Source organism: Strix aluco, chromosome 5 (assembly GCF_031877795.1).
Source record: "Strix aluco isolate bStrAlu1 chromosome 5, bStrAlu1.hap1, whole genome shotgun sequence".
NCBI lineage: Eukaryota > Metazoa > Chordata > Aves > Strigiformes > Strigidae > Strix > Strix aluco.
The window spans coordinates 87,675,563-87,693,564 of record NC_133935.1 but is presented as its reverse complement, the minus strand read 5'-3'; the positions used below and the strand labels follow the sequence as shown (position 1 = coordinate 87,693,564).

The 18,002-nt window shown below is 46.9% G+C and overlaps 1 protein-coding gene across 1 annotated transcript; it reads left to right on the top strand.

Moving 5' to 3' along the window:
- The first annotated feature begins 126 nt into the window (after window positions 1–126).
- Window positions 127–17,249, top strand: LOC141923871 (carboxypeptidase A2-like). The gene is made up of 12 exons (XM_074825514.1): window positions 127–210; window positions 6,499–6,587; window positions 9,942–10,023; window positions 10,913–11,047; window positions 11,832–11,930; window positions 12,535–12,636; window positions 12,806–12,907; window positions 13,660–13,770; window positions 14,135–14,225; window positions 14,614–14,813; window positions 16,131–16,215; window positions 16,946–17,249. Exons 2-12 carry the CDS (start codon window positions 6,523–6,525, stop codon window positions 17,131–17,133), a joined length of 1,260 nt encoding a protein of 419 aa, XP_074681615.1. The 5' UTR covers window positions 127–210; window positions 6,499–6,522; the 3' UTR covers window positions 17,134–17,249.
- The last annotated feature ends 753 nt before the right edge of the window (window positions 17,250–18,002 follow it).

Here is an 18,002-nt window from a genome sequence, read left to right as displayed (position 1 = left end):
GGGCGGGACCGCGGGGAACGCTCGCGCCACGGCCATTGGGCGGGTGCGGTTTTTTTGGCGGGAAGAGGCGCGTGAGGCGGGTGCCGGGGTTGCCATGTTGGCCGCGCTGTGGAGAGGGTGAAGATGGCGGGGAAGGGGTGAGCGGCTGGTTGGCTGTGCTGGGCGCCCTTGCCGTGGTGCAGAGCCACATGTTGCCGTGCTTTTGCTGAGGTATCTTTATAGCTAAATGTGCTGGTTTTGGCTAGGGGGAGAGTTAAGTTTTCTTCACAGTAGCTAGTACGAGCTCTGTTTTGGATTTGTGCTGGAAACAGTGTGGATAACGCAGGGATGTTTCAGTTATCACTGAGCAGCTCTTACACAGAGCCGAGGCCTTTTCTGCTCCTCACCCCACCCCACCAGCGAGTGGCTGGGGGGGGCACAAGGAGTTGGGAGGGGGCACAGCCGGGACAGCTGACCCCAACTGACCCAAGGGATGTCCCAGCCCATACGGCGTCATGCTCAGCCTGTAGAGCTGAGGGAAAAAGAAGGAAGGGGGGGAAGTTCCGAGTGATGGCAGTTGTTTACCCAAGTCACTGTTATGTCTGATGGAGCTGTGATGTCCTGGAGATGGCTGAGTGCCACCTGCCCATAGGAAGTGGGGAATGAATTCCTTGTTTTGCTTTGCATGCACATTTGGCTTTTGCTTTACCTATCAAACTGTCTTTATCTCAATCCACAAGTCTTCTCACTTTTACCCTTTTTGTTTTCTCTTGCATCTGACTGGGGGGGAGTGAGCAAGTGGCTGTGGTGCTCAATTACCAGCTGGGCTTATAGCATGACACTAAATTGACTACACATAGTAGTATACGTCAGACTGCATGTTGCCAAGGTCACAGTTAAAACTTTAAGAGATTTTGGGTCTCTTTGCATGCTGTACAGGTGTAACTTCTTACTTCTGTTCTGAAATGCTGTAAATGAAGAGGGTTGTGTGAATTGCATGCTAAATCAGTATATTCAGAATGTTTCACCTGAGGTAAAGATGGTCCCACTGGACAGGGTGGCTTCCAGTGGCCTGCGTGACTTAGACAACTGGATGGTAAATCATGCGACATTGTCAGTGTGGTGACATACTGACTTGTCTTGGTGACATTTTCATGTAATACGTCCTTTTGGGGCAAAAAGTGCAGGGTATGACAGCAGATGGGAAGAACTGGGAGGTAGCAAAGCGAGAGGAGCTGGACAGGGGAGCTGGACCTGGCCTGGGGAGGCATATTGAGCTTAGGTGGCTGCAACAGCTTGTACAAGACAAGGGCAGCAGCTCTGCAAAAGAAAAATTATCTGGGATATTCTAATTATCTGGGATATCCAACCTATTTCTTACTTTTTTCCACTCTGCTTCTAGTTTGGTTAAATACAGTAACTTTCAAGTTGCCCCACCATAAAGGCTGGGGGAATGTGTTATTCCTTTATAAAAAGCTGCTTATAGGAAACATATGGTAATAAAAATAGAATTGGAGAAAGGGAGGAGACTAAGCAGGGTGAAAGTTGATTTGATAGATCCACACCAATGGGTGATTTTGGTTAGTTTGAAAGTCTCTTGACTGACTCACTTCCTAAGCGAGGGGATGAAAGCAAGAAAAGCAATATTGATAATATTGAGATAATATTGAAGGACTGTTTAGAAGTTCAAAGTAGGCTTTTTGTCTCAAACAGCTATTTGAAGATGGGGTGAATGGCTCTTAATCAGTTACAGAAGAAGAGTAGTCTTGTTTTGGTGCAATTCCCAGCCTTGACACGGCTTGAGTGGGAGGAGGTGAATCCCATGCAACAACTCCCAAAGGCTACGGACCACAGGACTGGAGGGCACTCCAGCCTTCCCTGGATTGCAGCTGGAGGACTTACCGGGCAGAAAAGAGACCGCTTTGTGATGCCCTCCTACCTGCCGACACATCGGGACTTCCTGAGGTGGTTGACTGGACAATGTGTTGCTGAGGGGCTGCTCCAAACACGGAAACTCTCGCCCCTTGGAGAGGGGAGAGCCCCGTGTCCCACGTCCAGCGCTGAGGCTCCATGGGAGACCCTTTTTGCTCACTTTGGTGGTATTACTGGCAGAATCACACCTTGCTCTCTGGTGCTAGTCAAAAACCAGATGAGAAGGAAGAGGATGAGGAAGGCTTTGGGGGGATCAGAGGAAAGATCCTGCTCTGCTCCTGCAGTGGCATTTTGATTATCTGTCTTGTCTGCTGTGCTGGAGTAAGACGTTATTTAATTCTGTGTTTTCTGCTGACACCTGCTGGCCCTTAGCAGAAGGTTATTGTGGGCCTTCTATGAAACTTTCCTGCCTAAAGGTCTTTCACAACCTTGGAAGTTGTTATTATTTATAACTATCTCATGGGATGATGTCACTGTTAGAACCAGTCTTTAATCTCTAATGAGTAACTGACTGTATCTCTCCCTGTACCCTTCCCATCCCCTTCTTGTTATTACCAACTACAATTAATCTGTGTGCTTTCTGTCCTAAAATGCAAAGCAACAACGTGATCTGGTGGAGTGTGTGGTGTGTTATAAACTGCTGTATGACTCAAAGACGTGAAATCTAGGGACAACCCTGAAAAGTTGAAGGTCTTGATTTCCCCTAATTTAAGGATATTTGAGTTGGAAGCAAGTAGCTCCACTGCAGTCAGTGTTACTACACAGGCATACAGCTGCAGATTTTCCAGAGACGTCAGAACGAGGGTTCTGCTCCTAAAATTATGTCAGTCACGCCTTCAAATGGTGAGCCACATTCTGAAATCCCTACTCATTCTTTATCCAGGGCATTCCCAAAGTGTCTTGCAGATTAGGAACATGGAAATAATCCATTACTTACAGAAATAATAGTTCTCTCACCAGTAATCCAAAATTAATTGTGTTATAGCCAATTAACTTTGATCATTCAGGAGATGACTTGCCAACAGAGCCCTTTGCCATGTCAGCGTTACAGGTCTAGCTCGAGAAGATGAGAAAAGAAACATTTTCACCCAAAAGGTGAAACACGTATGGGATTTCTGAGGAATATGGGGTTGTTGAGAGTCTCAGTAGAAATGGTGAAGGCGTGAGGGATCCCTTCCTGGCTGTGTTTTCCTGGGGCAGGGGCTGGCACTGCTCCTTGTGCTGTAGCTGTGTGAGAACCAGTCAGTCCCAGAGCTTCTCTCACAAACTCACGCATGGAGTGAGAATTATCATTATATAAGGAATTAATGTTTATATGTTGCTCTAAGTAACATCATATGTACAATGTCATTTCCCTGAAACAGATCCTCCAGAAAGTCCAGGATAAAAGATTATGTTCTGACGAAAGGAAGAGCAATTCTAAAGGTAAATATGAGTTTTCTTAAGCGTAAGGTTTAAAAAAACATTAAAGAAAATGCTTGAGACCCTGTGAGAGAGCAGGAGGTGATGCAGAATGGATGTGGAGAGAGCAGAGGGAACAAGTGGGGCAGCAGGAGCACAAGGAAAGCTCAGTCCAGCACGGGTTGTCTCCCCTCTCTTTCCCTTTCCTACTGAATTGCTGAACATTTATTTGGAGAGGATGGGAGGTAAGGGGGACAGTGGGCTCGAGCTCAGGCATGCTCTGTGGGTATGGCAAGGACAGAGGCTGCCTCTTTCCTAACGGGGACAGGAGAGACTACTATGCTGTATCTTGGTTGTAAGAACCTTTTTTAGGCAGGGGCAATAACAGGGGGTGCAGACGTTACAGAAAAGGAGTGACTCCACCTAAATTTGATGACTTTTGAGGCCTTTCTAGTTAGCGGGGGGGGTGTGTGTGTGTGTGTCATATCTGTTCTGGCCCTCTGCCAATGACAGCCCAGGCAAACTGTCTGTACATCAGTACACCAATTTTAAGCAATAAAGTTTGGTTCACCAGGGTGTTTGTGATTCATTGTACGATCCCACATCCTCTTAGGAGTCTGCAGAGAGTATGTCCCACCCTGTCCACGTTAGTGTGCCAGGGCCCTGCGACCGCTAATTGCCCTGACAGGGCTGATGTGGGGCCCCCACCCACACACCCTCCGCCCCTTGGCGTGGGAGCTGCATTTAAGCTGAGGCCGTTTGTTTTGGTCCTTGTTTGAGCTGCTGTGGGTGCACAGTGGACTTGGGCTTGTAAGTTCTTGACATCCTGGCCGCAGACCTGCTGTGTGACTGTCCATTTCCCTGAGGATCTGGATTGTGGTTTTTCCTGGTCAGTGCCACCAGACCTGCTCCGCTCCTCTCGTTTGGGTCCGTGCTGCTTGTGGTGAGCTCTCTACCCTTGCTGCTTTGCTGTCACCTTTGGCTTCTGGCTTGCTGTGGCAGTGCACCCCTGCTCTTGCTGCTCCCCAGTTTGCTCGGGTGTTTTGGGATCTGAGCACCGCAGAGGCTTCTCCCATAGGGCAGGACTTCTCCTACAGCGCTTCCTCTGTGGTTCAAGGCTGATCTCCAAACTCTGCAGGGCCTTATGGCTATAGCGGGAGGTCACAGTGCTGCAGGCTCCTGTAGCCCCTTCAGTGGGGATTAGTAGGTACAAAGGTTTGGGTTTAAATGCAGCTCCTTAAACACAGTGGGTGGAGGACCCGGATGAGACTGGTCAGGGCACTTGGAGCTCTTTAGACCCTGACATCACGTTTGGCGGGATCTCTTGGCAGCCTTTAAATCCATGCGGGATGTAACATGAGTAATGAAGCAAGCTATAATTTTGCCTCAAATTAAGTCCCTCCTTCCTGTTTTCAATGAGTGAATCCACAGGAGGTGGTGCGGACAGTCTGCTGGTTCTTTATGAAATGTTGAAGGCCGTAAACTACGGGTGGGATTTGACTTCCACCAGAATCACTGTAGTGCTAGAAGCAGGAAATTCTCATGATGGCTCCTGTCTCTTAGGATAAACTCGTGTTAATCTGATTTACACTGAGGGGAGTGGAGATCTTGTTTCCCAAGGACTGGGTTGGGTTAAACCTCAAAGACCTGGCGACTTGCAGGAACATACCTCCCTGCAGAGCGTATGTTCTCCAGTGTGCCCCCAAGATACAACAGTTGCAGGATGACTAATTCCTATGTATCAAAAGAGACAGAATCCTTGCCTGAGGCTCTTTTTGTTCCCAAAAACATGAGGTCTGGCCTTACAAAAGACTTGCTTGGAGTCTGCTATGAGCACATGACAAGAAGCCCCTGCCCTGGCTGCAGAGGAGTAGGGTGGGAGTGGAGATAATGAGAGGTTTGGCACAGGTGAGAGCTTCCTCTGGGGATTGTCAGAGACTTCCTTCCTCTCCTGAGGTTGATTACAGAGTGGCCGAACCATCTCCCTTCTGTCCCGTGGTAGTTCGCAGGAACTCCTTCTGCAGGTATTACGGCAGAGTCAGCACCTGGCTCTTCCTCAGTAACATTTTTAATGGGATGAACAAAAAGTCTTATCCAACAGCCCTCTGGCTCTACCTGTCATTCTGGGACAACCTCAGCTGGGTGTTCCCATGACCAAGGGCAAGAGAGATGGTTCCCAAAGCTCAGGCAGGAGACTGCCCGTCGCTGTTACTCCTTCAACGTCGATAACAACAACTCAAATATCTGGGCGTGGAAGGCGAACAAGATGGAGGCTATTCCCTGTGAAGCAAGACGTAGACTGAGTCCAGCACAAGAGAGCTACTGGATCAGGGAACAGCCCTGTGGGCATTGTAAAGCTGAGGGGACCCGGCTGTTCCAGCACTTCCTTAAACCTGTGTCACCTCTTCCTGAGGAGGATATTTTGTTAGAAGAGAAGTCTAGCAAGCCTGTCCAAGGAGGAGGATCTAGCTGCAGAGTTGAGCTCCTCTAAATTCCCGTTCATCCAAGGCTTTTTTCTGCTCTTACTATACAACTCGCTTTCATGTGAATCTTGCTGCAACCTTAATTTGCTTGAAACACCAGCTGGCTGGATCTGTCTGGAACCATCCCAGCTGAAGACTGGCAAAGTGCTGGTAATTTCAATAAATATATTTAAACTCTCTGGCTTATATCTAGAACTGTGTAATTTGTATATAAGAGTGAATCTCTAGCATGGCCTCAGAGACAACTTGTTGCATAGCAGGCAGGACCCAGCGTTCATCCTTCAAAACAATCACTCGTGTTGAGTATTTTTGCCGGATGAGACTGCTGGCTGCCTCTCTGTAACAAGGAGTGCGCTACTAGAAATCTATCGGAGGAAAACCGATGACCGAGAGTCTACTGGTAGAGCTCCTCACCCCCAGTAACAGCTGGGATGACATTCAGTTTGTCCCTGTTTTTCTCTATCTAAAAAAATGTGTAAAAGGACACTGAGGAGCTTTGAGGGCAAAGCTTTGAGAATGACTCCTCCCTTACAGGTTCCAATGTGTCAGTGGAAAATATTTTTTTGGAGGTGAAATTGGCCTCCTATCTGTTGATTGCCTTGAAAGATCTGATAAATGTGAGAATTTAGTCACATGAAATACAGATGTGTTTTATCTGCAAAAGGGTTTCTTAACGAGTCCTGTATAAATTCACCTTTGCTAGGCTGAGTTGAACTTCACATCAAACATGAAGCTGATTTTGATCTTCAGTGCCCTCTTCGGGGTTTCCTTGTGCCTGGAAACTTTTGTTGGGTGAGTTATGCTTTTGTGGAAGACCTTTCATTTAAGGCTGTATTATCCAGTTGTTATTTTTCATGATCTTAACTTTACAAAATCTGCTTGGGGCACATTCTTTGCTTTTTATGACTGACTTCGTCTTGTTGCTTTGGTATGCCAGTATTTGAAGGAATCATAGAATCTCAGAATGGTTTGGGTTGGAAGGGACCTTAAAGACTGTCTAGTCCAACTTCCCTGCCCTGGGCAGGGACACCTTCCACTAGCCCAGGTTGCCCAAAGCCCCGTCCAACCTGGCCTTGAACCCTTCCAGGGAGGGGGCAGCCACAGCTTCTCTGGGCAACCTGTGCCAGGGCCTCACCACCCTCACAGGGAAGAATTTCTTCCTTAGATCTAACCTAAATCTCCCCTCTTTCAGTTTAAAACCGTTCTCCCTTATCCTATCCCTACCCCCCTGATCAGGAGTCCCCCACCCCTTTCCTGTAGCCCCTTTCAGTCCTGGGAGGCCGCTCTAAGGTCTCCCCGGAGCCTTCTCTTCTCCAGCTGAACCCTCCAACTCTCTCAGCCTGTCCTCACAGGGGGGTGCTCCAGCCCCCCGAGCATCTTCGTGGCCTCCTCTGGCCCCGCTTGAGCAGGTCCATGTCCTTCTGCTGTTGGTGCCCCCAGAGCTGGACCCAGCACTGCAGGGGGGTCTCACCAGAGCGGAGCAGAGGGGGAGAATCCCCCCCCTCGCCCTGCTGCCCACACTGCTCTGGGTGCAGCCCAGCACACGGGTGGCTTTCTGGGCTGCGAGCGCACGTTGCTGGCTCACGGTCAATTTTCCACCCACCAACCCCCCAAAGTCCTTCTCCTTGGGGCTGCTCTCCATCCCCTCCTTGCCCAGCCTGGATTTGTGTTTGGGATTGCCCCAACCCATGGGCAGGACCTTGCCCTTGGTCTTGTTGACCTCCATGAGGTTTGCATGTTCCACCTCTCCAGCCTGTCCAGGTCCCTCTGGATCCCTTCCCTCCAGCGTGTCACCGTACCACACAGCTCGGTGTTGCTGGTGAACTTGCTGAGGGTGCCTCAATCCCATTGTCCATGTTGCCAACAAAGATGTTAAACTGGTCCCACCCCCTGAGGACGCCACTCGTCACTGCTAGAGAGGGAACCCCTCTCTACTTTCATTTGGGTTTTCTAAGGAGAAGGGTCTCGCTGTGGAGTTGAGCCCCTAAATTCATGTTCACCAAGGCTTTGTCTTGGCTTTGGCTGTACCTAGGGAGCAGTCTCAAGCCTTGATCCAGAGCCGAACCTCGCTGCAAAGCTTGAGTGTTCAGTTAGACAGATCTGGTCTGGCACAAAGAAAGAGCTGAAAGACCAGAACCTGGCCTTGGATCAGAAAGGTCACTAGCTTCCCTTTGTTTTTGAAGATTCTAATTTCTCTTTAAATACTTAATTCTCTTCACAGCCTTTCTAAATACATCTGAAGATGTAAGGATTAGGATTAAGAAATAATACACATAATTTACTAAAACCCTAGGATTTGTAAAGCCAGGAGAAGCTATTTTGATTATTTAATCTGGGCTCTGGCATAATGTAGACTGGATTCTTGTGAATTCATTCGTCAGTCGTGTCCAGTAGCTGTGGTTAATGAGCCTCATCTCCTCTTTACAGAAGAATCCAATTCAGAAATAAAGTTTATGGTGGTGGAGAATCCAATAATAAGTTATTAATGTGGTAAAGTGCCTTTAGTGTTGATTTAACTTGGTTCAACAAAAGAGTCTTACACCTCACCTGCCCTGACTCAAGAACCTGGTATTAATGAGTGTCTCTTCTCAGCAGCTGAGGCCACGCTAGTAAATAAACATACACATAACTGAGCTCATATGCAGAGTCCCTTGTTTACCCTGTCTTAAGATGTGTTTTCCAATTCTGCAGTTATTCATGTCTATTTGCTCTGAGTTGTCTCCATTTTTCAGTACTGTTTGCAGCGGGTGCTGGCAGAGCAGCTGGGCCACGTCAGAATATGGGACTCCATGGACTTTTGCTCTGGCTCCAACAGTGGCCAAAGGCAGATGCCTAAGGAAGAGAATGAAAACAAACACACCAAATGCTTTAACCACCAAATGTCCTTTGTAAATGCAGCGTTAAGCTCGGCTTGCTTGCAGTAAGCCCCAGGCTATACAGCTAAGGAGCACATTGGTGCTTTTGCCGACAGCATTGATGCTGGGCTGTACTTCCGACTGATTAATCATTGTGGCTCCCAGGTTTCCTTCAGAATCCCCCCTGGTTTTGTCATTTCATGAAAGCATTAGGTGGGAGGGACCTCCAGAAGTTTTCATCCACCCTCCTGCTCAGCCCAGGGCATGGAGCTGTTTCCCTTGCTATCATCTACCCCTACAGAGAAGAATCCCAGAATCATTCAGGCTGGAAAAGACCCTTGGGATCATGGAGTCCAACCCTCAGCCCCACTCTACAAAGTTCTCCCCTACACCACATCCCCCAACAGCTCATCCAAATGACCCTTAAACACACCCAGGGATGGGGACTCCACCCTCTCCCTGGGCAGCCTATTCCACTCTCTGACCACAAACAAGAGTTTGTCCTTTTTTTGTAACTCCCCTTCAAGCAGTTGTAGGCTGCAGTTAGATCAGCCTGAACAAGCCTGAGCTCATCAGCCTGTCCTCGTGGTACTGTTTGCTTGTACCTATTTCACCAAGCAGCCTGGAACATTGTGTATTTGAACGGGATATATGTTTTTAGTGATCTAAAAACTACGTAGAGACTGTATGTTGTGATCACTGTACGTTGTACAACGCACGGTCTGAGTTAATCGTGGAGGTTATCTCTGTAACCGGCAGTGAGATACTTCCAGATGGTGATTCATTGCACCTGGAATGGTGCAAGCCACCCTCTGATGCTATCACCTTCTGACAACACAGGGAAGTTTGTCAACAGTCTTTGACTAAACCAAAGAAAGGTGAAATTAATCCCGTATTTAGGAGTTGGTTTTCTTTGTTGTATAGTGCTCCCCACTATACAGCATTTGCAAACTCAACCAGAACATTTCTTTCTGTAAGATGTTGACAAAAAATAACTAATTGATTCAAGACTGATCCTTGTAAGCATTTAAAAACTCATCCACTTGATGTCTTGTTTATGATGAAATCTTAAAAATTGCCATTTAACTAGTTACTAATCTAGTGCACATATAACAGGCTGGCCCTGCAGGTGGTTGGTTGAACTCTTGGGTGACACTAAGTCAGCTGCATTGAAGAAGCCTGTATGGTAACATCCAAGTAACGACCCATGACATTCATGATCTCAGTAACGAGCTTGTTCAACCAGACCCCTTTCTGAGACTGTTTCTGAAGAGTTACTGATTTATTGCAGGCACCAGGTTCTCCGAATCAAGACAAAAAATGAGGAGGAGGTTAAGGAGTTACAGCTTTTGGAATCGCTGGAACACCTTGAGGTATGTTATTACCACAGAGACCTTTTTTTAACGTTTCAGACTGGGGTGAGGCTTTTCAGGGTAGGACTTTGCATCGCATTTAAAAGGTTCGTACCATATTGTGGCAGCTGCCATAAATAAATTTGCTGTGTCAATACTTGGTGTTTGATCTGCCAGTTCTAGTACCACCGTGGTATTCAGGAGTGCCTGCAATTAAATTAAAAATATTTTTCCTACTGGATTTACAATCATATTTGAACTGATCTGCTCTTAATCTTAGTATCAAAAAGCTTATCTTGAAAGTGGGGATGCTAATGTTTTTGTACTTGTCTCCCAGCGTTGTGGGAGGAATTTATTGGTCTACACTGTATTGAAACAGCGAAAGACACTATAAAATTCTATGTTATTATTGTTCTTGTTGTCATTGGTGAGAATTTTTATTACCACTTTCTTTAAAAATATTGATTTGAATAGTATAGAAATGAAAATTTAGAAAAGCCCTACCAAAGGACAAATAAAAGGAGAAATAAACCCAATGGCTTTCATATTATCTAATACTGTAATACAGACCTTTTCTTGAAACTATTTCTGGTAAAAGGGAGAACAGTAAAATAATCATTACAGAAGACTAAAATTTCCTCTTGCTTGTATGACTGAAGCTCTGAAGTTGGTGGAAATGCTGACTTTAGCCTCCTGCAGACATTTGTTATTTTTTTGTGGGTTTGTCACGTTAACTGATACAAGGTTGTGGTGAGGCCACGCTAAAGAATGGAGCGTGCTGTACACATGGTGGGCTGCAATACTGCAGGAGTCATTCCATTTGGGAGAAATCAGCATTTCTAAAGCTTTAGAAGAGCTGTTTGCAGAACACTTTCCCCAAACCAAATCCATTTTCCTTTCTCTTTTTCAGCTTGATTTCTGGATAAATCCCTCCACCCCTACACTCCCTGTGGATGTGCGAATCCCCGCTAACAGCCTCCAAGAAGTCAAAGCCTTCCTGGAGTCCCATGGGATTGAGTACTCCATCCTGATTGAAGACCTGCAGGTAGGCAATGCCATTGGCACATATTTAGCTTTTATATTCTTTGGAAACAAATCATGATTCACAATCTGGCCTCTTTCATTAACATGGACTCTTCTATACTCTGCTTTCCATGAGGTCCTGCCCTTATTTTTGTGGTCTGTGGATTAATTTCTCAAAGATGATCTGTGGATCACAGCTGCACTGGGAAGCTGTGGAGATCTGCAGATGCTCTCTGAAACCGTGTTGAATAGTGACATCAATAAACTCATCTGCTCCACAGGGTTCTTCTGATAACCCCTGAGGAATTTTGTGTGGTCTTTTGGCCCCAAACATTTAGGAATCACAATGCTAATGTTACTCATAATTCAGTAAACTGTGTGAAGAGTAGTTCAGGATCATAATCTGAAAGAACTGTACAACAGCATGTGAGAGAAAAGACACCCACTTGAGTACTAATCTGACATTTCTTCATGAACATTAATCCCCAAATAGCATCTAAATTAGCATTAAGTCAGCAGAAACACTGCTTCCCTCCGCGCCCCCCCCCCCCCCCCAAGCTTTCCAACGCTATTCTTGTTCATCTTAAGAAGTGTTTAAAACCCAATGCTGACCATTTAAACTCTGATATTCTTGCCCACTTTGCTGCAGATACATTCAGCAGAAGCATCAGTTTGCTTCATAGCTGTGGGAAGTTTGGGGCTGGAGTCAGTATGCAGCACCACCATTTTGTTATTGATGATAAACATTTGGTCAGCAGTTTGCAAATTAAGCAGGATTTTATCAACATTTGAATGGCTTCTTTTAGGTTGTTCTTGATAAAGAAAAGGAAGATATGGCCTACAATCAACAGAGGGATCGCAGCAGCAACAGCTTCAACTATGGGACTTACCACTCTCTAGATTCCGTGAGTACCTCAGCTCTGGGGGAAGAGGATTCTTTTTTGCTGCCCTTTTTTCATGCTGTCTTCAATTAAACATCCTATATATTAGGATCTAAAATGTATTTCCAGCTTCTTTTGGCACATGGTTTTGTTTTTAAATGTATTAATTGTGTGGTCAGGATAATGAACCAGCACTCTCCCTGATGGTGTTGGAACAGGCAAGTGTTGGTCATATGTTTTTATAAACTCTTCTGCAGAGTTCTGCTAAAACCCTTCCTAAAACCCTCAAAAGAGATTGAGAAATAAATGAATCTTGAAATAGGGAAATACAGGAAACCGGTAGCTATCAAGCAGAGCAGAGGGTAAGGTATTTTTATTACCAGAAGTTCTTAAAGAGGGTTTTGAACTTATTCCTGAAATAAGTAGATCTTGACGATACAGCAGTGCTTCCTTCTTCTTTGTGACGTTAGGAACAGCACTGACTACACCGACATAAGGTGGGATGGGGCTTTGAAGGGATCGCAGTAAGGAAGGCAAAAGGAAAGAAAAGTAGATTTCATCAGGTCCTACAGTTGTTCTAAGTGGTACGATACATAAACGTAAATGGCACCATGACTTTTCATTTCAGATTTATGCAGAGCTGGATCATCTTGTGTCTGAGTACAGCGACATTGTCAGTAAGCTCCAGATCGGGCAATCCTATGAAAAACGACCTTTGTATGTGCTCAAGGTACAGAATATATCACAGAATGTGTGCCTGCCTGTATGTAGACATGTACTAATATACACGTGCATTATAGATACAGCACAATTCAGGCCAAAGCATCCCACTCTATACAGGATGTTCTTGACTAAAAGCCGTCAGTGAGAGTTTTAAAACTTTCTGTTTTGTTTGACAGTTCAGCACTGGAGGAAGCAACCGTCCTGCAATCTGGATTGATGCCGGTATCCATTCCCGAGAGTGGGTTACCCAAGCGAGTGCAATATGGATAGCTAGAAAGGTAGCTTCAGCAGTGATTAATTTTCTTTTTTTGTAATCTTAGCAATGCCTCTGACAATTTAAAAGTATACCACACCTGTATGCGTTTAACCAGCTCTGCTAACTCTCCTTCACCCCTCTTAAAACACAGCCAACTCCAGAGAGAATATGGCAGTTGCCTAGACAAAGAATTGAAAACTGCTGTGTGTTGTTAGAGCAGCTGGGAGAGGTTTAGGTAGACAGAATGTACTAGTCCAGGTGAAATTGTTGAGGACTGCAGGGCTGATAGTTATACAAATAACCCAGGACTTTGAGATTAGTTTGCTGCTTTGGTCTGCTGTCACAGAGAAACCCTGTGTGGCTGGTTACCTTCTACAAAAGTGCCAAAACTTCCAGCTCTGTATAAATGAGCATTTACATTCTTCTGAAAATGGTGAGGCCACAAGAGAAGTGCAGCACAGTTGTATGTTCCCAGCCTGGCTAATTCATCTCAATCTTAGTGACGGCCTTTGCCCATTCTCTGGGACATGCGGGAGAAAATTTTGTTGCCCTCTCCCATTAACTTCCTGTCTTCAGAATAAAATATTAAAACAGATTCATTGCTCTCTCCAAGCTCGAAGTCTAATGAGGAACAGTTATGGCCAGCAGATAATTGATGCTTCTTGTTTGCCTGCCCCAGAAGCCAGACTTGCCTCTGTACCTGGCTGTTAGAGCGTAAGCATGCGGGAAAGAAATCTACTGATAATCACGGTGTGCTACACTGTCTCTGCTTAGATTGCATCTGACTATGGGAAGGATCCATCCATCACCTCTCTGCTGAACAAAATGGACATTTTTCTGCTGACAGTCACAAACCCTGATGGATACGTATTCACTCACACCACAGTGAGTAGGCATGCTCTGTGTCTAAGCTGGTTTAGAAAGCTGTTGTGCTCTTCCAAGTGAACAATAAATGCCAGGGAAGTAGGCTCTGAAAGTCCATTTCTTAATGCTGTACGAAGGAGTTACAAAAGATACTAATTCGGGCAGCCAAAGATACTAATTGTCCAACCCATCTTAACCCCCTGTAAATTCACCAGCCCTTTGATTTCTGTCCATTGGCCCATCTTGGCAGACAGCCCATCGGAAATAATCTTAGGCTTGCGCCTAGGATCGCTTCCTGGTGAATGGCAACTATTTCTGGGTAGCAGTTTTAATGCAAGGACTCAGATTTGCTCCTTTTCAAAGCCATTGTGTGTGTTTGTTGTAGAATCGCATGTGGCGGAAGACCCGCTCCAAGAATCAAGGCAGCGTGTGTGTTGGAGTTGATCCAAACAGGAACTGGGATGCAGGTTTTGGAGGTAGGAAGAAAGTTTCTGGATTCTGGCTGTCACTAAGAAGAAAGTGCCCTTTCACCTTATTGGATCCTGTTACACAGGACCAGCAGTTGCCTTAATATAAGGGAGTCAGAAAGAAAATGGTCAAATAGGATGGTGGCTGTCTTTTGTAAAGATGATTTTGTATGGATTAATTGCCAGTGAGCACAAGATGAAGGCAGTAATGTGTAGAAGTTTTTTACTTGAGTATTCATGCTCTGTTGCTGCTCTTTGAGCATTTATCAGCATTTAAGGCCTTGCCTTTGGCTGAAAACCTGTTCTTAGGAAAGCTTGGCTTTGTGTTGGTCTGCTCTGACCTTTCGTGAATGCCAGTTCTTACAGGTTTGCCTTTGTTCCCTCTTTGCACCAACAGGTCCTGGAGCCAGTAATAATCCCTGTTCTGACTCTTACCGTGGGCCCAGTGCCAACTCAGAGGTGGAAGTTAGATCTGTTGTCAACTTTATTAAGAATCATGGAAACATCCGGGCTTTCCTCACGCTCCACAGCTACTCTCAGCTTCTGATGTATCCCTATGGCTACAAGTGCACTGAACCGGCAGACCACGCCGAGCTGGTGAGACAGAATGCCTTGGCTTTAGCTTCCTCTGGTCTATCCAGCTGGCTTTTTATACTCAAGGATTACAGTGAGATATCAGGATAAAAACAAGAGGCTAAACTCTGCCATCCATAACTAACCACCCACGAGAGGGAACAAAATCCCGGTGCAATGCCACGCTGTTAAAAGAGAAACCTCGGTCATATGCGACCACGTGCTGTCCCCACCCCTTCTCAGCCCTCTTTGCTCATCCATATTTCCCTTTTCTTTAGTGACAGCATCACAGCTGTGACAACATCTTTGAGGCGATAAGGATCTCATGATCGTAATTCAAATGGCACAGACCTCTGGAGGTCTCTAGTCTAACCGCTGCCGAAAGCAGGCAGGCTGTGGAGTCAGAGCTGAATTTAAAGCTGATTGGGTAGCTTAGAGATTTGCTCAGCTGAGCTTTGATTAATTGTTTTGATTTGGTTTGCTATTTCTAAAGACAAATCCCACAGCTTCTTCAAGCCCACCCCAAAATTTCCCGACTATTGTGGGATTTTCTTTTTCCCTAACATCTAAATGCAATTTTCCCCTGTGTGCCTGTTTGGTGCCACTCGTCCTTTTGCCCTGCTCCAAGAAGAGCCTGGCTCTGTTTTCTCCACAACCACCCGTTACATCGTTGAATTGAGCACAAAGCTGATCGCTAACTATTGGAAGATCTCCCACTGCCTTGGGATTTTCTGGTATCTCTTGAACCTTCTCTTGACGAGACAGTGGGTGAGATAAACCACTGGATGATCAGATATAGAACCCGCTGGGATGAGTCTCCTGAACCAAGGGACAAGCACCAGGCCAAGAGGGAATGGCCTCAAGCTGCGCCAGGGCAGGGTCAGACTGGCTCTTAGGAAGGATTTCTTTGCAGAAGGGGTTGTTGGGCGTTGGAATGGGCTGCCCAGGGCAGGGGGGGAGTCCCCATCCCTGGAGGGGTTGAAGAGTCGGGTTGACCCAGCGCTGAGGGATCTGGTGGAGTTGGGAACGGTCAGGGTGAGGTTCATGGTTGGACTGGAGGAGCTTCAAGGGCTTTTCCAACCAAGATGATTCTGGGATTCTGTGAATTCACTTACAATGTCACTTCCCCAAAATACTGTGGAGACTGTGAGCGCTGTCACTAGTATTAGTGATTGAGAAATGGATTGATTTGACACTTTTTTATTGGGGGGTGAAAGATTGGAGATTTTGTGAAAGACTCTGGAGATTTCCCTGAGAATGGTTCAATCTGGCACAATCTTAACATCTAGCCTCATTAAGTGTGGCTACTTCCTGACTTGTCCTTCATTTTCTCCTCTCCAGGATGCCTTGGGAAGAGCTGCTGCCAGTTCCATCCGCTCCCTGTACGGCACCACCTTTACAGTGGGGAGCATCTGCACCACTATCTGTGAGTATTTTGCTAGTCTGAGCTTTTATGGGCTGGCCCAGGCCAACAGTTTTGGGCCCCTGACTCCAAAAAGGCCATTGAATGACTCGAGCGTGTCCAGAGAAGGGCAACGGAGCTGGTGCAGGGTCTGGAGCACAGGTGTGATGGGGAGCGGCTGAGGGAACTGGGGGGGTTTAGTGTGGAGAAGAGGAGGCTGAGGGGAGACCTCATGGCCCTCTGCAACTGCCTGAAAGGAGGGTGCAGAGAGGGGGGATGAGTCTCTTGAGCCAAGTAACAAGCAACAGGCCAAGAGGGAATGGCCTCAAGCTGCGCCAGGGCAGGGTCAGACTGGCTCTTAGGAAGGATTTCTTTGCAGAAGGGGTTGTTGGGCGTTGGAATGGGCTGCCCAGGGCAGGGGGGGAGTCCCCATCCCTGGAGGGGTTGAAGAGTCGGGTTGACCCAGCGCTGAGGGATCTGGTGGAGTTGGGAACGGTCAGTGTGAGGTTCATGGTTGGACTGGAGGAGCTTCAAGGGCTTTTCCAACCGAGACAATTCTGTGATTCTGTGAACAGTCCCTGTCCCCCCGCCAGGGTCTCTCCCTCTTGGCAGCAGTGACATCACCAAACAACCATCGGGGCTGAGTGTTCACATAAAAACCTAATACTTGTCCCTCGTGGCTATAAAAAGTAGGACAGCAGGACCCAAATCAAGCCTCCATTCACCCCCCGGCTCTTTGCCTGTTCTCTTGCAGACCAAGCCAGTGGAGGCAGCATTGACTGGAGCTACGATTACGGCATCAAATATTCTTTTGCCTTTGAACTGCGAGACACGGGTCGCTACGGTTTCCTCCTGCCAGCCAGCCAAATCATCCCAACCGCAGAGGAGACCTGGCTGGGTCTGAAAACAATCATGGAGCACGTGCGAGACAATTCGTACTAAAAGCTGGGGTGGGAATCAGCTGGAGCTGCAAGCCCATAAATCCTCTTCCCTTGGCGTGCTTGCGACGGCTGTAACGATATGGCACCCGGCTGAATAAAACCCCTCTGTGCTTTCCTCCCGCGGCGATACATGTCTGCACATAAAAAACATTTAATGCTCGTCTTGTTCGCTGCATCTCGGTGTGCGTGGTAGACCCTGCAGATTATTTTAAGACACGGTTGTGGTCCGTCTCAACGAACCACGGTAGGAACAGGGATGAGGAGGAGCCCACCTTACACTCCGGTAGTGCCCGTTGGCTGTCTAGAGGAAGGGAGGAATTTCTGTCCAGGCAAGAATTTCTTTTTTTTTTGTGAGTAACAGCTCCATGTTGCTGCTCTTGTCAACCTGGGGGCTCTGCCAGAGCTTCTGGGGGCAGAACACGCTGTGGTGGAAGGCCTGATGTTAAGCAGCATAATCCAGGCTGTGAGACTGATTAATGTAATTTCCTTTAACAAGCCTCGGGATGCTGCCAGGTCACCGGCCACTGGTGGGAGGTGGGGTCTCCTTGTCTAATATATTTGTCCTGCCCTTTTTTTCCCTCCCAGCTGTGCTCGGCAGGCACGGTTAGAGGGAGGATGGTGGTGGGAGGATGCCTGCTCTCACCCAGCACAGCCTATCCCCATCCCTCAAGAACCTGCCTCCCTCCTTCTCTTGTTCCACCTGCTAATTTCTTGGGGATTAAGCACAAACAGCTCGGGGTGTGCACACAGAGATTAATCAGAGATTAGCAATCCCTGCTGTTTTGCAGTCATTATTGAGTCTAAACCAGGTTTATCTCCGTGTCCTGTGCTCCCCCTGGCAGCTGGGGAATTACCCACTGCTCTGTCAGC

Coding starts and splice junctions, on each gene's coding strand:
- LOC141923871 (XM_074825514.1), top strand. CDS start 6,523: ATGAAGCTGATTTTGATCTTCAGTGCCCTCTTCGGGGTTTCCTTGTGC. Junction 6,588..9,941: donor TGCCTGGAAACTTTTGTTGG/GTGAGTTATGCT, acceptor GATTTATTGCAG/GCACCAGGTTCTCCGAATCA. Junction 13,771..14,134: donor ACGTATTCACTCACACCACA/GTGAGTAGGCAT, acceptor TGTTTGTTGTAG/AATCGCATGTGGCGGAAGAC.